Source organism: Theropithecus gelada, chromosome 7b (assembly GCF_003255815.1).
Source record: "Theropithecus gelada isolate Dixy chromosome 7b, Tgel_1.0, whole genome shotgun sequence".
NCBI lineage: Eukaryota > Metazoa > Chordata > Mammalia > Primates > Cercopithecidae > Theropithecus > Theropithecus gelada.
Window position 1 is genome coordinate 1181144 of NC_037675.1, and position 22452 is coordinate 1203595.

Sequence of the window (22452 nt, forward strand, 5' to 3'; positions counted from 1 at the left end):
CCAAGTTACTGAAGCATGAGTTTGCTGCTTTCTGAGGGATGACCTTAGCATGAGATCTTCCTTTTGAGAATTACAAAGAGTACTGGAAGACCTATCAGTTAGGGTGCCTGCAATATTGATAGCCCTCCTAAGAATATGTCCCAAGGCACCCATTTTGCTTTACACTGTGACCCTGCCTCCCAGTCTCCTCCAAGGCACAGGTGACTGGATCTAGTGTGGATATCTGCCCAAGGGTAGTGAGCTGTATAATATTAAACATTCCTCCAGTTTCTCTCAGTAAAATGATAGTATCTTCCTCACTGGTTTGTACTTAACAAATGCTTCTTTATTTGTTAATTTTTTTTTTTTTACTGTGGATTTTGGTACTATTTGGTCAACTATCTGCTAGGGTCTGTGTTGTAATCATTCATTGATTGAGTTCATCGATATTTACAGGGAATATATGATGAGCAGACATTATGCCAAGTGCTAGGAATAAATTGTTGAGCAAAACATCTGTGGATTTACTCCCCATAGAATTTATGGTCTAGTGGGAGAGCAAGTCAGACAACTGTGGTAAGAATTATGAAGAATGATAAGGAAGTATAAAAATCATATAGCATAAGGCTGATTTACTTTGGAGGGCTAAGCTCAGGGATGGTTTCCCCGAACATGTATTGAGGTGTATATAGATGAACAGAAATGATTAAGTGAAGAGAGAGGGGACAGTGTCCTAGGCAGAGGGAGCAGTATGCACAAAGGCTCTGAGTCAGGAAACAGAATAGCACATCTAAGGGACAAAAAAAAAAAAAAAAAAAAAAAAAAAAATTAAGTACCAAAAAAGATCAAATAACCAGTGTGGGAGAGACAAGTGATAAAAGAGACAGCCCAAGGCCCAAATATGAAGGGAGTTCAATTCCTCCACTCATTTACTCAGTCAGTCAGCAAATATCTACTGAGCACCTACTATTGCTAGGCACTATTTCAAACATGAGATAAAAAGATGTACAAGATAGTCACAACCCCAGTGCTGGGAATTTTGGCATTTGTCCTAAGAGAAATGTGAAGGGTTGTAAGCAGAGAACCATCATGATGAATTTGTTTCAAATATCTGTATTCTTAGAGAGTGGACAGAGTACTCCAGGGAGGGAGATGAGAACCAGGAGACTCCTGGAGTAGTCCATGTAAGAAACAATTATGGCTTGGATTTTAGTGGTAACAGTGGAAATGGATAAGAATAGATGGAAGTGAGAGAAAGAGGGGAGTCTAGGATGTAGTCATAAAGATCTGAAATACTGGGGATGGAGTATGTTTGCTGGAGACCATGCATTGGATTTTGTACATTTAAAAATTACTAATTTGTATCATCTATTGCTTAGAAAGCTTATTAACGGTTTCACCTCCAGAAGTCACATCTAGAGAACTGTGTTTTTAACTAGTGCCTCTGGTGATTCTGGCCCACTGAATTATCACCTAAGTAAACCAAGAAATTAGCCTCACTAAAGTCTTAAGGAACTGATAGGACTGTGTGTGCAGGAAGTAGATCTGGGTAGTGATTGAGAGCAGGGGCTCTAAACTCAGACTATCGCAGTTTGAATTCTGGTCCTAATAACTGTATGGCCTAGGGGAGTTTCCCCATCTATGAAACAGGAAATTAACAACATCTACCTCCCAGGCCATTGTGATCCATGTAAAGCACTTAGCAGGATGCCTAGTATACAGTAAGTGATAAAAAAATTCTTAACTATTGAATTATTATATCCAAATAACTGCACCTTTCAAAACAAACAAAAACTTGGTGTTGGTGAGATACGAAGAGTGACTTCACTTACCTTGCTGGGCAGTCCCGGATGTTACAGGGCTGAAACCCAGCCAGTGGCTTCTGGAGGTGATCACACAAGGCCTCACTCACTTCCTGCCCATTGGCCATCACACACTGGGGTCTCTGAATACGGGCTCCCAAATGACCACAGGTGGCAGAACAATGTGACCAGTTACCAGGCTCCCAAAAAGGCTCTGCAGAAAGAAAACAAAATATCATGACAGCCCCAAAAGGGAAATGATGATGAGCTGGAGAGGACACAGCCAAAAACCACCATGAGATGTTTTTCGGTTCTTTAAGTCTGGTTCTTTAAGTAGCATATGGAGAGAAAGCCATCTCATAGTGCAAGGGAGTCCTCTAAATCTTATTTTCCCTCAACTAATTTACTGTAATAACTGGTGAGAATGGCGGCCAGAATGGGGTCCTTGGATCACAGCCTGGAGAGGGACTATCATCAGCCAGCTGGGTCTGCCAGAAAAATCCCAGAGAGAGAGAAGGCACTCTCAGCAGTGGGCTGCCTCCTCAGCATTCTCTAACCACAGCCAACAGGACAAGACAGGAGGGCCTCTCTAGGGGACGCCCTAATGGGTTCAATTTCTCAAAAGTGGATCAGGCAGAGAAACGAAAGATGATTTAGCAGGAGGAACAGGGACTAGGGATTAAGCAGTAAGGTTAAAGATGCATTTGAGTTCTGTTCTTATTTTTCCATTAATGCTTAATCTAAACTTCAGATTGATCCTGTAACTGCATAAACAATTTGTCACAGAGACATCTGAAGAGATAAACATAGGAGTTTCCTTTATAAGAGTAGAAGCTGACCACCTCCAGTAATCCCAGCTTTTTAAAAATTTTAGTCCCTATTCCAAACAGCCTTTCCCTTCCCTGCTGACACTCAGCAAAAGATGAGGTAGGACATGATGATGATGGATTTGTGTGTGATCACAGAAGGTGCCAGATTTTCCTGTAATAATTGCAAGTAATTGATAGCTACCAGCTGTGTCCACAGGCTCTCTCACATCTCTCTCACTTGTTTTCAAGTTTTTCCTTCTAATTTTTGAAGTTCGTTTTAAATTGCACATGGCAACATTTGCAAAGCAAAAATGTAAAATATATTTTTAGTTGGACACTCAGGATTACAGTTTATTTAAAAATAATTTTTTCAAAGTAGATACGTTTACTGAGAACCTCCCAGGTGACAGGTACTGAGTTAGACACTTTATAATCAATTTTTCATTTAATTTTCAAGATCATCTTGTGAAGTTGATATTTTTATTTGCAGAGGCAGAAACTGAATGAAACGAAGTAACTTGCCCAAGGTCTGTCACTTGTTTGCTAGACTGGATCCCAAGTATGTCTGACTGTTACGCCACATTTCACAAAGATACCTTGGCAGTTCAAGGCAGGACATGTGCATTTCTTTTAAAATGTGTGTTTTTTTTATTGAGGTATAATTCATATACAATAAAGTGATCAGATCTTAGGTGTGCAGTTTTACAAGGTTTCACAATTGTAAGCACTTATATAACCATGATCCAAAGCAAGGTATGTAATATTTTCATCATCCCCCTCTTGCCTCTTTCCAATCAATTGCTCTCCCCTCTTAGGCAGCAACTCGTCCATTTCTATCTATGCATTAGTTTTACTTACTCTTGAACTTCACATAATACGTACTCTTGTGTATTTGGTTTTATTTTTTTCTTTTTGTTTTTTTGAGATGGAGTCTCACCCTGTCACCCAGGCTAGAGTGCAGTGCCGTGATCTCGGCTCAGTGCAGCCTCTGCCTCCCCAGGTTCAAGTGATTCTCCTGCCTCAGCCTCCTGAGAAGCTGGGATTACAGGTATGCACCACTGCGCCTGGCTAATTTTTGTATTTTCAGTAGAGATAGGGTTTCATCATGTTAGCCAGGATGGTCTCAAATCCCTGACCTCGTGACCCACTGCTTCGACCTCCCAAAGTGCTGGGATTACAGGTGTGAGCCACCATGCCCAGCCTTTGGTTTCTTACATTGCTTAGCATAATGTTTTTGAGACTCACTTATATCATTGTGCATGTCAGTAGTTCATTTCATTTTCTTCTATTGCTGAATAATGTTCCCATTGTATAAATATACCATAGTTTTTAATCTATTCTCCTGTCAATGACTATTATCAATAAGTTGAACACTCTTGAACAAAGCTTTTTGTGAACACTTTTTTTATCAGGTAAATACCTGTGAGTGAAACTGCTAGGTTGAGGGTAGGTGCGTGCTTAACTTTTTTAGGAGCTTTTTCCAAGGTGGTCTAAACATTTTACACACTAAGCAATGCATGAGAGTTTCAGTTGCTTCACATTCTTGCCAATTAATTTGGCATTGTCAGTCTTTTTGTTTTTAGCTACTCTGCTGGGTATGAAATTGTATGTCACTGAGGTTTTAATTTCCATTTCCCTGATGCCATCTATATATCATCTTTTGTGAAGTGCCTGTTCAAGCCTGTTGCCCACTGTGTGTGTGTGTGTAGGGGGTGGGGGTGAGGGATATTCATTGTTAACTTGTAGAAGTTCTTTATATATTCTAGATATAAGTTCTTCAGACATATGTTCTGCCAATATTTTTCCCAGTCTATGGCTTATGTATTCATTATTCTTACTGGTGTCTTTGATAAGCAGATCTTTAAAATTTTGATGTAGTCAGTCCAATTTGATAATTTTTTTTTGTTTTCTACTTAGTGATTTTTGACACAAATGCATTTCAAAAGCAGATCATGCCATATCACTCCCATATAAGACTCCTCAATGACCTCCCATGGTTTAGGAGTAAACTCTTGAGTCTTTACCTTGGACCTCAAAGCTCTGAACGATTTGGTCCTCAGCCACTCTCCAACCTCATCTCATATCCCTCTCCCTCTCCCTCAACTGTATCCTAGTCACATGAATCTTATTGCCATTCTGAGGCCACATTAACCTTATTCCAATTTTATGGTCTTTGCTTCTTTCTTATTTTTCTGCACAAATGGTTTCACCTCATCCTTTAGGCGTGGGCTCAAATATAACCTCTTAGAAGGCCTATCCTGATTGTCTTCACTAAAGTGGCTTCCTCCCTTCACTGTGTATCTCATAGCCCTTACCACTGAGAAATATCTTAAATATTTATTTGTTTACTGGTTTCTTATGCATCCCTCCTACTGGAATGTCAAGACCACAAACATTACCCTGTTCAACACTAGGACAGGGTATGTGAAATATTAGCCATGCAACCAATATTCGTTGAATTAATAAAGGAGTCTCTGAAATGCTAAGCTTAGGATCCTTTGAAGGGCTGGGACATTCCACAATGTGTATGTGTGTGGTTGTATATTTGGGCATATGTTTGTGTGTGTGCGTGTAGGAGGTGGCAGAACAATGCAGGTAGTTCCAATAAACCAAGAGTTTGACTATTCCAAAGGCTTCACCTTCACCAACAGCTTCAGCCTCACACATATCCTTTTTGTTTTTCATTAATTTATTTTAGGCAGTTCTTTTGATCTTCATGTCCATGCCACATGCAACACACCATGGTTTCTCTGACTGGAATTTCCTCCTTCCTCTTCCCAGAGCAAACATCATGACCTACATGAAAACTCAGTTGTCTTCTCTAGAGAGAGGTAGGGCCCCTTCCTCGGTGCTACCATTGTACTTTGGTCATCTTTTTATTATGGAACCTGTCACAGTGCTTTACAGTATCTGTTAACATGACTGCCTCCCTCTTCAGACTGTGAGCTTCTCAAGGAGGAGGTCATCTCTGCATCCCCAGACCTGGGAAGAGTAAGCACTGGGAAAACATTTGTTGAAAGTCCAATGAATGGATATTTGGGTATACAACAATGTTAGTAGTATGTCTAAAAGAGGAGAAGAAATATACAAATACCATAAGAGAATGATGTCATAAGTAACGTGATGGATTGCTGACTGGCAGCTCAACACTGTTTTCCCCTTCTGTGCTCTCTCTTGCATCTCAGGAAGTGAAAGCCTAGAAACTACATGTCTTAAAATCCCTACCTGTAGTTACATTCTGCATTATACACTATGCAAATGAGAGGCACTGCTCAAGATTTAAAAGGTGAAAATGACATGGCCATTATTGTTCCTGTATAATAGACAGAGTACAACATGAGGTTTAAAAGGAGTTTCTTGGCCGGGCGCGGTGGCTCAAGCCTGTAATCCCAGCACTTTGGGAGGCCGAGACGGGCGGATCACGAGGTCAGGAGATCGAGAGCATCCTGGCTAACACAGTGAAACCCCGTCTCTACTAAAAATACAAAAAACTAGCCGGGCGAGGTGGCGGGCGCCTGTAGTCCCAGCTAATGTAGTCCCAGCTACTCGGGAGGCTGAGGCAGGAGAATGGCACAAACCCGGGAGGCGGAGCTTTCAGTGAGCTGAGATCCGGCCACTGCACTCCAGCCCGGGCTACAGAGCAAGACTCCGTCTCAAAAAAATAAAAAATAAAAAAAAAATAAAAGGAGTTTCTTTGTGGCCAGGCGCAGTGGCTCACACCTATAATCCCAGCACTTTGGGAGGCTGAGGCAGGCGGATCACGAGGTCAGGAGATTGAGATCATCCTGGCTAACACCGTGAAATCCTGTCTTCACTAAAAGTACAAAAAATTAGCTGGGTGTGGTGGCGGGCACCTGTAGTCCCAGGTACTTGGGAGGCTGAGGCAGGTGAATAGCGTGAACCTGGGAGGTGGAGCTTGCAGTGAGCCGAGATTGTGCTACTGGACTCTAGCCTGGGTGACAGAGCAAGATTCCGTCTCAAAAAAAAAAAAAAAAAGGAGTTTCTTTGTGTCCTGCGATTTACCCATATTTGAGCTACAAGGAGCTGAGATGATCAGTAACGGCTTCCTGTGATTCTAGCATTTCTGATTTTCTTAACTCTACCTTGATCCCTTGGCCTTCTGCAGAGTTTTACAAGCTTGTAATACTTAGATTAGGTTCTCCTGATTAAGCACTGATGCATAACAAAGTTGGTGTGTATGGAAAACTATGTCTTGAAAAAAGAACAATGAAAAAATCAATTCCAATACTCATAGCAGACTATTAATATCTATTAATATTTACCAAATTGGCAATAGCGTTGAAACTGGAAATCAATATCTATATTATCACAAATAATGGTACACATTTGAGATACGAGCTCTGTAGGCTTCCTCAGGAGTGGATTTTTCTAAAAAGTGTTTCAATATGGAAAGAATAAGTTGAACCACCAAAGACTGAGGGTCAAGAGAAAGGCTGGCCAATTGCCTAGAAATAATTTTACATATTGCAAAGTGAAAAACACAGATGGTCTTTTAGCTAAATCCTTTTCCTTACACATGCCTCACACATAGCAAATCTGAAAAGGTCAAAATCCCAGACCTTGAGGCAGGGGTTCTCCTGTTGGGTCATTGCTGTTGGTTCTAGTGTTGGTTGCCTGGAGAACGTACTTTTTATGTCCTTGGGGAAATACGATTTTACTCTCTGGCCATCTTCGTTCTGAGAAGAAAAAAAAGTAGCACTTTTTACCAGTTAGGCATTGTCTAATTATTGGTCCAGCTTGGGTGTTCTTAAAGACAGCTACTAGGAAATGAGTCCTCTATAATAATACTGTGCTCCTGGATACTCAAGCTCATGATCACAGGTCTGGAAGGTGTGTGTGAGTATGGATGTGTGGGGTGTTATAGGAGTTTAGTTAGAGTTACTCACTGTGCTAGCATATGGCATCTCTGCATGTTTCCAGGGTTTCTAGCCTAAACTGCAAGATGAAAAAAATGTATTCAACAGAATTCCAAAAGGGACTGGAGGAAGCAGATTGGTTGGATAGAGCTTTGCCTCTCCAAGAGGAATGCTGGGAGCAAGAGAATGGGCACTGTTCCCTAGGCTTGCATGGTGAGGAGTATGGGCTTTTAGGAAGGTTGTGAAGCTTGTGCATAAGAGCAGAGGATGGTGGAGGAATGCTGTGATTTGATCCCTCCATCAAGTTACCAAAGTCATGAGCTGCTTGGTTTGAGGGGATTCCTGCAAGAAGAAGTATGCCAGGTAGGAGTGAGACAAGCATGCAGATTCATGAGTGGAAATGGGCAGAAGAAAGAAACAAGGCTGGGCGTTTCTCAGGGAGCATGGAGAAATCATTCAAGAACCAGACAGGGTTAGCCTAGCCAATCTGTTGCAACTCTTCCATTCCAAGATTTTGGAAGATCACAGAGGCTTTTTGGAAAGAGCCACATGGTGGCACACCACTGCCTTTGTCAGTACTAAGAGTCCATGAAGGGTAGCAGGAAGAGCACCAAAAGAGCAGACTACATATTTGGGCATTAGGCCAAACTCTTTATGATCCCAAGGTTCCTCATAAATATAATGAGATTAAAAAATACCACCCACAACACTGTGCTATCATAAGTATCACAAGAATTAATGTGCATCAAAATGCTTTGTGCATGACAGCTATTCCAACTCCCTGTATTGGCACCCCCCATCTCTTTATATCTCTGGGCTCCTCTAACTGCCCACAAGGAAAGCTATGGAGAAATCTCTTTCATGTTTTCTCCTCTTGGTTTAGCAATGGATTCTATACTCTAATACCAATTCTGCCAACGGTTCAATTTCATTCCTTCATAAAACCATTACTTAACACTAACATCTGGCTGGGTGCGGTGGCTCACGCCTGTAACCCCAGCACTTTGGGAGGCCAAGGCAGGCAGATCACAAGGTCAAGATATTGAGACCACCCTGGCCAACATGGTGAAATCCCATCTCTACTAAAAATACAAAAATTAGCTGGGCATGGTGGTGTGTTCCTGTAGTCCCAGCTACTCTGGAGGCTGAGGCAGGAGAATCACTTGAACCCAGGAGGCAGAGGTTGCAGTGAGCCAAGATTGTGCCACTGCACTCCAGCCTGGCGACAGAGCGAGACTCCATTTAAAAAAAAAATCACACACACACACAAAACACTAACATCTGTGTTAGGTGCTGGGGATACAGGGTGGTAAAATAGGGTGTTAGAATTTAGTGCTCATTTTTAAGCAGGCAGTGGTAGCAATGGTTAAAACCATCTGATGTCTATCTTGTTCACTCCTCAACTCCAAAATCAACAAAACCGGGGCCTACTTTGTGCGTATTATAGGAGGCAGTTAAGGAGCAATAAGAATTTGACACTTACCCAGCAAGTGGAGTACAGATGTTGCCACTGCCTTTCCAAGAGCATTGGTGGCTGTGCAGACGTAGGTTCCTTCATTTTCAAGGGAAACATTCTGCAACAACAGGGATCCATTGAAAAGCAAGGAAACATTGCCACTCAGAGATCCTCCTCTCTTCAACCAAGTTATATTAGGCTGAGGGACACCTTTGGAACAAAAACAAATATAACAAAGGCAATTCCTTTAAGAACAGGGCCACAGAACCACTTGACAAATACCATTCACTGTTTTGACCATAAGTCAGCATATGGGTTTAATTATATATAATAGGAAAAATGGCTATTTCTATTTCTATAGCTACTCTATGGCAGGTGGAGGATCCTCTTAAAGCAAAGAGCTTCGGTCTACGGAGCATGTGACTGGTTTACACATGTAAGTTATGGAATGGAAGCCAAGGAGAGTGAGATAGCTCTGTATTGGGAAGGGAGAGAATTTTGAAGGTGGGTAGGGTAGTGGGAGTGTGGTTGGAACGAAGGAGTTGGTGAAGCTGGAGGAATGTGGAGGCAGAGACAGAGTGAGAAATTCCCAAGGGTTGGTTGTCACAAGGAAGTCTTTGGAAAACATAAATATCTCCTAGAAGTCTTTAAGTTGTTTGCTGTTCATATGCAATGAAACATTCCTCCCTCAGGAAGAATATATAACATCCAGGGAAACAGAGTTCATTAATTCTTTGTAAAAGAGGATAACTTCAAGGAGCAAAAGTAAGTGCTGAGTTTCAATTCTGGGTCAATGCAGTGAGATGCAGGGACTGTAAGCAACCTTGCAGGAGCCTGGACACAGAGGGGAACATGAGGAATTGAAAGAACTTCTTTTCCCAAGTCTTAAGAAGTCTTAGCATTTTGCTGGGCTGTGGAATTTAAGATTCAGAGGAACTGAGAAATTTCATTTGGTTCTTCTTCTTTTCTTTCTTTTTCTTTCTTTCTTTCTTTCTTTTTTTTTTTTTTTTGAGATGGAGGCTCCCTCTGTCACCTAGGCTAGAATGCAGTGGCACAATCTTGGCTCACTGCAACCTCCTGGGCTCAAGCGACCCTCTCTTCCTCAGCCTCCAAGTAGCTGGGACTACAGGTGCAAGCCATCACACCCAGCTAGTTTCTGTAATTTTTGTAAAGACAGGATTTCACCATATTCCCCAGGGTGGTCTCGAACTCCTGTGCTCAAGCGATCCCCCACCTCAGCCTCCCACTGCACCTGACTTCATCTGGTTCTTAAGAGCTGGAATAGCTTCAGATGATGCCAAGATTGCTCTGGACAACTGTTTTGGGGGATGTTTACTCCTCTTGCTATGCTCTGGCTAGTGAGAATGGAGAAGAAATGGCATGGTTTTCTGACTTAAAAAAAAAAAGATGCCACCACTATTATCATGACATGTGCAACACACCTTACAGTAGGCAAAATGCATGCTCCATGAACATGGTGACACTTGAATTCTCAGAGTTATTCCTATTTCTTGGGAGGCAGTCATTGCCAGCTGTATCTCACAATTGAGGAACCTGGTAAGCCTTTTGACTTCAGGTCCAGTTCTGTCCATTACATCAAGCTGAATATTCAAGTCTCTTAAGGAAGTCATTGTGTGGCTTTAGAGGAAACTGATGATCTAGAAATGCTTAAATTTACTTGTAGAAACCCAAGACTGATATTGGCACTGAGGTATTGCCTGAAAACTCAAGGTGAAAAAAAAACACTAAATTTCTATTCAAAGAGGAGGTGGAAATGCATAGGGGAAAGAGCACTATCTTGGCTGGGTTGAGGTGAGGCTTTGTTCTCATTCTCAATAGTTATTAGTTCCGTAGCCCTGGACAAAGCACTTTAGATTTCAACTGTGGCATCTGTGAAAGGAATCTGAAAGAAGAGTAGGAACTTCATTATGTTCAGATATACTATTTGAAGTTTTAAAAATTGGAGACTGAGATGGTTGCCCTTGGGACTTTTTGTCCTTAATCCTGTGGCTTTGTATGATTCAAGTATGGTAGGCATAATTCTAAAGACATTGCCGCAAGATTATCATCCTTTGGTTACTCAATAAATATCAATCTAGGCACTAGTGTGAAGGGAATTTGCAGATGTAATTAAGGTTACTAATCAGCCAGCCACAAAATGGGGAGATATCTGGGTGGGCCCATTGTAATTCTGTAAGTCCTTAAAATCAGAAGAGAAGGACAGAAGCTATCAGGGACATATGGAGAAAGAGAAAGTAGGAGAGATGAGGCAGAGGAGGAATTCAGAGAGATTCAAAGTGTGAGAGCAACATGACCCACCACTGCTAGTTTTAAAGATAAAATGTTCCTGAGCTGGGGCGTGCAGGTGGCCTCTAAAAGCTGAGAGTGGCCTTCAGCTGACAGCTATCAAGCAAATGGGGACTTCAGTTCTAAAATGATAAGGGATTCAGCCAATAACCTGTAGAAGCTTGGAAGCAGATTTATTCCCAGAGCCTCCAGAAAAGAATGCAGCCATGCAACCACCTTGGTCTTAGCCTTAGATACTCTAAGTGGAACATTGAGTTCAGCTATTCTGTGCCAAGATGACCTACACTACATCGGTGAGATGATATATGGGTATTGTTTTAAGCCTCTAAGTTTGTGTTAATTTGTTACAGCAGCAATAGAAAACTAATACACTGAGAGATTTGTTTTAAATTTTGTTATAAAAACTAGGCTGGCCCTAAATAGCAGAAGGGATGCTAATCACATGTGCATATATCTTTTTTAGTATTTTCTTCTACACATATATGCATACAGAAAGTTTAAGCTTTCGAAAGGTCACAGCTATTAAACATTGGATCTGAGATTTATACCAGTAAAATTTGATTCAGAACCTTTCTTAACCACAATATAGGTAGATGTTTACATTTCTTAATATATTTATTCCTATGCACATTATAGTTTTTTGTTGTTGCAGTAAACAAGATTTTTAAAAATGTATTTTATAGTTGTTTATTGCCAACACTTAGGAAAGCTATACACATCTGCATATTTACCTTGTTTCTAGTCATCTTACTGAACTTTATTATTATTTTGAATAGTTTTTCTAATTGATTTTCTTATCTTTTTTAAGGTAAATAATTATATCATTTGCACATAATGACAATTTCCTCTTCCATTCCAATATGTATACTTCTGATTTCTTTTTCTTGTCTTATTGTATTAGTAAGTGTCTCCAGAATGATGCTGAATAATAACCACTATAGCAGGTATGTAAGACTGAATATTTGTGTCCCTCCCCACCCCTATCTTGATCTTGGACCTCCTTCAACATGAAAAGCTTAATCTTGGACTTCCCATCCTCCAGAACTGCGAGAAATAAATTTTCTGTTGTTTATAAGCCACTCAGTCTGTAGCATTTTTCTTATAGCAGCCCCAGTGATCTAAGACAGCAGGTATATTTGTCTTGTTTCCAACTTTAATGGAAATATTATTAATGTTTCTTTCTTAAGCATGATACTTTTTTTTGGTACACAAATTTCCTTCTATTTCTAGCCTACAAGAAAATTCTTTGAGGTTAACATTTAATTTGCTTAAAGTAAATCATTTAAAGCTATTAATTTTATTCTGAGTACAGCTTTGGCTACATATCTTATGTTTTGCAATGCAATACAACTATTGCCATTATTTCATTCACTTGAAAAATGTGTATTTGAGTGCTTATTCTATATGAGACTCTGTGGCAATGCTAAGGATATAATGATGAACTAAGTTCCTCACGGACCTTAATCTAGAGTGGGCCCATGCATCAAAAAAGCCAACTGCAATACAAAGAGATAAGAGGATAAGAGCAAGCAATAAAGGTAAAATTCTGGATGCCACTGGAGCACAGAAGCTGTACCTCATGTAGACTGGAGAGAAAAATAGGGAAGATACCTGCAAGGAGGAACATATTGTGCAGATGTGGGAAAGCATGGGAACAGGAGCAGAAGTCAGACTTTTCATGGTATAGTGTCTTGTTTTTTGATTGAATGTATTATCTGCATCACCTATCCCCAACTTTTAAAAAGTTAATAATAGAGCCCAGAAACATGTCTTTGATTTAACTTCTTGTTAAATTTTCTCTTGGGGTCCCTTTTAGCTCTAAGATATGTGTGAGATCAATTCATTCATTCATCCATCTACTCTTTCGTATATTATTTAATTCACTCTTATTATTCGCTCTCTTTTATAGCATTATTACTGCATTACTCTCAGTTCTCCTCAGTAGATCATGAGTACAGGCCTGGCAAAGATTAGATGTGTGAATGTTTGTTGAATGCATAAATGAATAAACTAGGGAATGCATTTACTAGAAGAAAACCGTATTCTATCCCAAAGATACATCAGCATGACTTTTTTGGTTACTCGTGCCAATGTTCTCCCCCAAGTAGCAAAGATAATAAAGCGCTGACTGTATGGTAAAATCCTCAGAAACTCAGATACTATTATTTTGGAATCTATGGTAATTTAGAGAAGGGTTATATTAGTTAGAAAGAGAAAAAATCTTACTTCACTGGCCTCCACAACATATACACAATCGTTAATATGAGTACAAATCAATATTTATAAATTAAAGTGGTTTCCTTTAAGGCCCTAAGTAATTCTCGCTTAAATGACTGAACATTTTTAAAAGCCATTCATAGACTTGAAAGCATTTTACAATTCAGGGATGTTTATTAATTCAGACTTGCCTCTTACAATTAGTCCAAATTAATGACTGAGGTTTTCTCAAGACATAAAGCCTCTTACAGTGAAAGACCCTAAACAATTTCAAATACATTGGCTTATTCATTATCCCTCCTCAGTAAGAAGCTTGTAAGCGGTGTTGTCAATTCTACATTGAAACAAGGTTTACCAGAGACCTTCAGCCAGGTTAAACAAGCTGTGTGGAGATCTCCAGGGAGAGCATTTCCGGCAGAGGGAACAGCAAGCACCTTGGCCCTGAAGCAGGGTTCTTAACCTGGGGACCATGAGCCTCACGTGGATCCATAGATAGGATTCAGGAGTCAGTGACCTTTTCATCAACTCTAGCTGAAATGTAGCACTTCTATCGATTATGAATGTAAGTCACAGACTAAGGTAGCAGTGTCTTTAACTCTCTCAACAATGGAAGTCACAGATATTTTCGTATCACATTACAAGTGTGACCAGATCTCTCAAAATATTTTTTTATGCCAACACTACTTCAAAAATATGGTAACTATTGTACCCAATGCTAGATTTTTAATATGATGCATTAATAATGAAGTAAATATATTATTCGATCACATATTTGGCTTATTAATATTTTGATACCTATATTTTGATTATAATTGGTTTTCTTTAAATGTAGTATATTTTGTTTTATACTTTTGAAAATATTATTTCAGAAGTAGTACCACAGGCTTCATCAGACTGGTCCAGGACACATTCCTCCAATTTTGGAGGAAAATAAAAGAGCATATGGCTGCAGGAATGTGAGCCAGGGAGAGAACAGTAGGTGACAAGGTCAGAGAAGTGGCAGGTGGGGCTCAGGTCATAGAGCTCAGGCAGCCTGATAGGTCATTGTAAGGCTTTGGTTTCTATTCCACAGATTTTGAAGAATAGGATGAGCTGACTTGTGTTTCTAAAGGACTGCTTTGACGGCTGTGTTGATTGCAGGCGGCAAGGGCAGAGGCAGGGAGATCAGTGAGGAACCTGTCAAAATAATCCAGCCTAGAGATGATGGTGACTTGGACCAGTGTAGTAGCAATGAAGGTGGTAAGAAATGATCAGATTCTGGGCCTATTCTGAAGGTAGAGCAGACAAAATTTGATGGGGTTGGGGCAGTGTGAGAGAGGAAAGCAAGTCAAAAATGACTCCAGGATTTGTAGCTCAAGCAAATTAAATAACTGCATTGTCATTCACTGAGATGAGGGACACTATGAGAGAAGCCAGTTTGGGAGCAGAACTCAGGAGAGCAGTTTTGGACATGTTAGTTTTGAAATAACTATTACATATCCACGGAGAGATGCTGAGCAGGCATGTGGATATGTTAATCTAGAGCTTAGGGAAAAGGTCTGTGCTGAAAATATAAATTTAACAGTTTCCAGCATATAGATGTCATATTTGAGTCCTTGTGCATGTATGGGATCAATAGGGAGAGAGTATACATAGAGAAGAAAAAACGTCTGAGGACTGAGGCCTGGGGTAGTTCAACTTAGAGATCAGGGACAAGAGGTGGCACAAAGGAAGCTACAAAGGAACAGATACTATGGTAGGTAGAAAACAGAGTGGTTTCCTAGAAGCAGAGAAGGAGGGAGTAATAATTGTCCAATGCTATTGTAGTCAAATGAGCAAGTAAGGTAAGGCCTAAGAACTCACCACGGGACCTGGTGTGGTGGCTCACACCTGTAATCTCAGCAGTTTGGAAGGCTGAGACAGGCAGATCACCTGCGGTCAGGAGTTTGAGGCCAGCCTGGGCAACATGGCGAAACCCTGTCTCTACTAAAAATACAAAAAACATTTAGCCGGTCGTGGTGGTGTGCGCCTGTAATCCTGGCTTCTCGGGAGGCTGAGGCAGGAGAATCGCTTGAACCTGGGAGGTGGAGGTTGCAGTGAGCCAAGATCACACCACTGTACTCCAGCCTGGGCAACAGAGTGAGACTCTGTCTCAAAAACAAAACAAAACAAAACAAAAACAAAAACAAAACAAAACAAAAAAAACACCTGACCACTGAAGTTAGCAATTCACACTTACATGGTAAGCTGTTGGTGACCCTACCCTAACAATAGCTATGAAGGTAATGGTATGGAGAATGTTTGGTTGGAGTGGATTCAAGAGAGAATGAAGAGAAATGAAATTGAAGACAACAAGTATAAGCTACTCTGGAGGCACTTTGCTATAAATGGAAATCAGGAACTGACACAATAGCTGGAGAGGGAAGTGGAGTCCAGGGCAGGGAATTTAGGGATGGCTTTGCTCACCTGGAATTCTTATCTCATCTCCCTATTTCCACTCTTGCCTTCCTTTTACTCTCTGATTTTTTACAGTCTATTTTCAACACAGTAGCCATAGTGTTCCTTCTAAAAGGTAGCTCAGATCATGACATTCCTTTGCTTAGAATCCTCTAATGGCTTCCATCTCACTTAGAACAAAAAATAAACTGCTTATGATGTCTTATCATCTGCTAACATACATGGTCTTCCCTCAACCCTTGCCCACCAACCACCTCAAAACACAGAAAAAAAACAGAGCCAGAGAGAGATGGATTTTTATTTTTTTTAGTGATGGGGTCTCACTGGGCTGGAGTGCAGTGGCTATTCACAGACTTGATCATAGCATACGGAAGCCTCAAACTTCCGGGCTCAAGGGATCCTCCCATCTCAGCCTCCTGAATAGCTGGAACTATAGGTATGCACCATTGTGCCTGGCTAAGGGGTGGATCCTTGATTAAATCATTTAAATTCCTGAATCCACATGTGTCTAAAATTGTGTCCAGATTGTCTACACTCCAGGACTTTTCAGTTTTATTAGCCAATAGTTTCTCCATTTTTTCTTAAGCCAGTTCGAGGTGGTTCTCTGTTCCCTGTAACCATGGGAGTCTAGACTAAAAACTAAGGTATGAAAATAACCAAGATGGCCAAACAACCATGCCAGCACAAGTTTCTCAGAACAAACTGACAAAGTTACATTCCAAAAGAAAATGTCAGAAATAGGAAGTTTGAAATGAAGAGCATGGGACCACACCAGAGTGCAGGACCAAGTCCTTCTCACTACGCACTGTCCCAGGGGCCATTCCATCTACCTGGGGAAATACAATGATAATTCCTATGCTGAAAACTCCCACATCTACCTATCCAATCTTAATCTCTCCCTTGAATTCAAGACTCCTGGACATCTCCCATTGGCACATCATGTCCCACAGGCGCCTCAAACACTGTAAGTCCCAGAGTGAACTCCAACTCCCTCTCCTACCCCACAGGCCTATTCAGCACCTAGAAGCATCGTTACACGTGTAAACATTTTCAACTAACTGAACAGGCCAGAGGAAATTCAGGCAGATTTCTTCGTACCACTGTTATTTATGGTCTTTCAAAATAACACATTTGCTCTGTTGCAACAGCTATAAAATGTCAGAAATAGTTTAAACTTATTTATCTAACCTTAAAGACAGGCTATTTCCCCCAAGACTTGCAGCTCTGAAATATTCAACATTCTGTTTCCACAAGGCTGAAACTGTTTTGGAAGACAAATGTTGTGAAAAAAGTTCAGAGCTGGAGGGGCTGTGAAACATGTGTTGCAAAAAGTTTGCACCTCGGGGGTGTCTTTAAACTAGTCAGTGTTTAAAAACAAATTTCCTTGATCCTTGAAAGGCCCATGAAATATTTCACACTGTAAAATCTCTGACCTATTCAGACTGCCCTGAAATGCTGGATTTTTAAATAAATATATATTACATCTAAATGTTTTTGCTCATCTGTTTGTTTCTTCCAGCTACTCAAAACTCACTCAGAATTCTGCATTACTTTTTCATGTATGACAAATGAAGACTTAAGCTACCATCAGTTACCTCTGGGGATCATGAAGAAATGATGTTGCCAATTTATAAAAGACAAATCAAACACAGGTTAGACAAAAGGAGTCATCACTAATAAATGAAAGAAATAAATAGGAGTTCAAGGGTTCAATGTCAGAGAAAGTATCTCAAAACTGCTAGAATAATGAATGCACTCTTCTTAACTGCAGGGCCAATCTGTGCAGCATAGTAAATTTTGTAAGGAACATTCCTCTTTGAGTTAACTGCATACCCTTTTGTTCTTTTTGAAAAATATGTTATGTATGCTTTTTGGATACAATGGACTATCCATCATTGATGCCATATCCAGAACTGTCTCCAAATATAGGGCTATGGCTTTTACTATTTACAGAATTCTTTTGAACAGCTGTTTCAGTACTTTCTTTTCTCTAGTAAACTCATGTTTAGGTTGACATAATCTGTTCCCCAATCAATTTGATTTTTGAGGATTTAGAAATCATCTGGGTCAAAGTATCTATCCCCAACTCCATCATTAAAAGTCCTTCCCTAAAGGTTTTTGAACTGTGTTTTTCTGACATGGAGGAGGGTGTCAACAAGTCCTCTTCCTGGCGTGGTCATCCTGATCTCTCACGTACTCTGGGCTTCTGCTTTGTGTGAGCCTGGGCAGTTCTCTAACTCCACCAGACATATCTCATGAGCACTACATGGTTCACTGCTGGATACTGTCCTCCAGGGTCTTATTTACAGGCTAGAAAGTGCCAGTGAAAATTATTATATCAAAACCAAAAACTTTCAGTAGTTCCTTGAAGAAGAAGAAAGTTAAGAGTTGGTGCAAATCAAGCATAGTGATACATGCTGGAGCTATGCAAGTGGTGTAAACTGCTGATTCCAGTAAAGGGGATAGGAAGAACTCCTAAACAACAGCTCAAAAGGGAGAACTATGGACATTCGTGAGGCCCTCCCTGATAATCAGCAATTCTGGTAATCTGTCAATATAACATTGGGATGTAGATGAACAAATAGCTATTAGCCAGTTGGTATTTGCACCAAAATCTCCAAGTGGGTTCCACCGCTGTCACCAGTAAACCCCAGAGGACTATGTGTGGGCTGCTGGTGTCTTGGGGTGACATCTCAAGACTGTGCTGATTCCCTAGGACTCCATTTCCTCTTTCCTCAAACCACTGACTCTTGCCTTTGGTTCTTCTGAGCTGCACCTCTCACTCTATTTCTAGGGGGTCTTTTCTCCTCAGGAATGGTAGGGAGTAAGAGTCAGTTTTCCTAGCTCTATAACTTTTCCTGTTCTTGGAGGAGAAAAGCACAAAAGCCTTTTCAATTTAGGGGAGTCACTGCTAAGAACAGCTATCCTCCAGCCCGCGAACTGCACCATTCTCCAAACACACCACACTGGCTGTAAGGCTATTTTCTATGTGCTGTTCTCTCCACTGCAGATCAATTGCTATTCCCTTTCACCACCTGGAACATTTCTCCACATTCTTAAAGACCCATCTCAAAATCATTTCCTTGATCCTCTTGGACATTGACAGCTGATTTCCCCTGTGTGAACCTCTGAACACTGAGACATCAATTGGTGGCATGCCTGATTCTACCTTCAGAATGAGCCCAGAGCATGGACCTGGGTTCTACCATTTAGCTCCCACTTTTAGTTCACTCCCAGTTACCCACTCCTGGTTCACTCCTAGCTTGAGTTTACTTCTGATTACTCACTCCTGGTTCACTGCTGGTTTACTCCTGGTTCTAGTTGACCTCTGGTTACCCACTAATTCCTGAGGAAGAGTCTCTCATTTTGAGATGATATTTGAGATAATTTCCGGGGACCTCTTTGGCCCCATTTACTGGCTAAATCAGTGGTTCTTAACCTTGGCTGCACATTAGAATCTTCTGGGGAAGCTTTAAAAATCCTTGGTTCTCAGGACATACTACCGATGAATTAAATCAGAATCTCTCAGGGCAGGGCTGGGGAGATGTTGTGGTGTACAGGCCTGACATTAACCATAATAATAAAATGACCTGACTGTAGTATGCATCAGTCATCAAAATGAATAACTGGGTATTGAATTAATAACTAGGGAAAATAAATGAATGAAAAGAAAAAAAACAGGGTTAAGTAAGTTGGGATGTTACTAGAGATTCCAAAATTCTACACAGGTCCTATGGGGCTCTTCCCATAAAGGAGTGTTTTTCTTCCATTAACAAGGTCCTGCATGGTTTTCTCAGACTGTACTCAGAAGCTTGCATGCTTTCTTATTTCTGGGGGTTGAATTCCAACAAAATTCCCTTTCCCTCAGTCCCCACCCTGTATGGGTGCTGTGGGTCTCTGTCTTGCTGTGAAGGCATAGTTAGGTCATAGTAGCCGGAATGAAGTAGTGGGTCATTCAGGGGCTTCTGACGGTTCCGTGTTTTATAATGGATGCTGTTCCATGCTGCACAGTTGTCCTATGCTCTCTGCTGCTGCCTGGGGGTCTCGGCACACACAGCCAAAAGCAGAGAGTCCTGGAGGGCAGAGAGCAAGCAAAGGCATTTCTTGTAGTATAAGTAGATTTGAGTGGTATAGGGCATTCAAAATCCTTCACTTTTACTGCTTGGTATGAAAAGCCTCCCAATTGCTATCAAATCTCAAGCAGGTTTGGGAAACTCCAGACTAGCCACTCTGGCTCCTGCCCTGACACCAATACGAGGAGCCAAGGGAACACAGGCCAGCCAGGAGGCGCCACTCAGAGACGCATGGAATTGAAGCAACTCATTTCTTTAGAAGCCTGGACTTCAAAAGATCACTGAGGAAAGAGCTTCAGTCCAAGAGCAGAGGAGGATACAAGGCTCCTGCCCTGTGGATTGTGTAGGTGTTTAGTGCACCATCTTACAGGCTCAACAGGACCAAGCCAGGACCATTTTATTAATGTTAAAAACTCAGGGGAGCTAAATGAGTCTTAATATCAGAAATATGGTAACCAAGAAACAATGGCAAGCCAGGCACTGTGGCTCCCACCTGTAATCTCAGCACTTTGGGAGGCTGAGGTAGGAGGGTTGCTTGAGGCCAGGAGTTCTAAACCAGCCTTGGCAGCACAGTGAGACCTCTGTCTCTACAAGAAAAAAAAATTAAGTCAGGTGTGGTGGTACATGGCTGTAGTCTCAAGGGGCTAAGGCAGGAGGATCGCTTGAGCACAGGAGTTTGAGGCTGCAGTGAGCTATGATCATGCCACTGCATGGAAGAAAGGTGCGTGGTTGTTTGGAGGACAGGGAATGGGTGGGCACACAATGTGGAACTACATGATGACAGTACATGGGGCCTATGGGTCAGTCTGCTGTTACTATGTGATACGGTAAATACTAACATGGGGCTGAGTGTCTGCGGAGTTTTCAGGACAGAGAAATGTACTGGCGGCACTGAAGACAGGGGTGGGGTATAGATGTTGGGGATGAAAGCAGTGTTGTAACAATAGGACTGGACCACCAAGGCTGTACGTGAATGCTTCAAGACGTGGTGTCACTCAAGACATGTAGACCCACAAGCCCAAGCACAAGATTTTTTGCAAGAAGTCTGAAATTTGATAGGTGTTTGAAGAGCCCCTCCTGTTTTTTCATATTGTATATCCAGCTACCTTATTCTAGATTTCTTTCTACTTCTTGATTGGATATAGACCCATGTTTTCACCACATGAGAAATTGATAAACGATGCAAAGAAAATCATTTTTTTCAAGAAGCACTCAAAATAGAGCTTCAGTGAATCTTTAAAGAGCAGATAATTGTTTTATAAATGAGTCTTTTAAATCTGCTAAATCAATAATCCAAATACAAGTCCAAAGAGAGTCAGGGCAAGAATATTAAGGGTGAGGTGAGGGAGTCCATAGTCACTACCAGACAGTGCATAATTTGCCACATTCTTTCCCACTGCTGCAGTGATGGTAGAAGCATGTGTCAAGGTGGTGAGGCTTCCATCATGTGCCTGGCTGAGCACAATGGGCTGACCTTTGGCCTGATACTGGCTGGCATCTTGTGGCCCCCAAGAGGCCAGGCTCCCAGTGTACTCTCCCTAGATCTCATACCATGGGGCAGTCCTCCAGGTGAGGGTGGGCCCTGGAGGTTGAGCCTGTTGCCCACCCCTAAGCCGATGACACCCCATCACCAGGCTGCAGCACTTCCTAGGTTCTGCCTTACGCCTCGCTTTGACAGTTTTCCCTCTGGTCAGACCTCCTGCATGGTGCCTATTCTGCTGTCTCAAACACAGAGTCTCATTCTCTGTCTAGCTCCTTTGGAGTCACACAGAATTGGGTTTAAATCTTGGCATACACACTCATTAGATATACAAACAAAGACAAGTAACTGTGTGTATCTGAGTCTGCTTCCTTATCTGCAAAACAAAGATAATATCCACTTTGTATGCTGTTGAAGCCAACACAAGTTATTATTTTTGATGATGAGCTTTGATGGTTTTCCAACATGTTATTTGCTGACATGCTGCCTATTAGCACATACTCCTCAGCTCTTTGCAATATGGCTGCCCTTCATGCATGACTACTTGCCAACACCCTAGCCTCAGGACACCTGTGTCCCATACCCTCAATTAATGACACATCGATTGCTAAATGCCAGATATGTCTACTCACTGCTGGATAAATCAGATACATGCAATGTCAGTTTAATATCTTGAGTGGCTGGCAGGCTTTTTGGGGTCCAATAATCCAATCAATGACCATTGATGCAATCTAGTTGCATTCAATTTATGGCTTTCTGCAGCTTCTTTCTCCTCTAATTTTTCATCCATATTGAAATACAGATTGGTTCACACCATTACCCTGCTTAAAACGTTTCTTGTCTCCTCTCTGCTAATAAAATGAAGTCCATCAGTTTCAGCATGACATTAAAGTCCTTCACATTCTGGTCCACACTTACACTTCCAAACCCACCTCTTCCCACTCCCCTTCACATCCTCTGCTTTAAGTCACACTGATCTGCTTGTGATGTTGCAAGTAAGCAGGGTGCTTTCATGT

The 22452-nt window shown here is 41.3% G+C and overlaps 1 protein-coding gene across 1 annotated transcript in view; it reads right to left on the minus strand.

Moving 5' to 3' along the window:
• The window catches only part of ADAMTSL3 (ADAMTS like 3), a 418321-nt gene that overhangs the window by 15949 nt on the left and 379920 nt on the right, over nt 1-22452 (minus strand). Inside the window, exons 23-25 of the mRNA XM_025392622.1 lie at nt 8951-9133; nt 7171-7287; nt 1812-1995 (exon numbers count right to left, since the gene is read on the minus strand). Of these exons, the coding sequence (XP_025248407.1) occupies nt 1812-1995; nt 7171-7287; nt 8951-9133 (484 nt within the window). The remainder of the gene's footprint in view (nt 1-1811; nt 1996-7170; nt 7288-8950; nt 9134-22452) is intronic.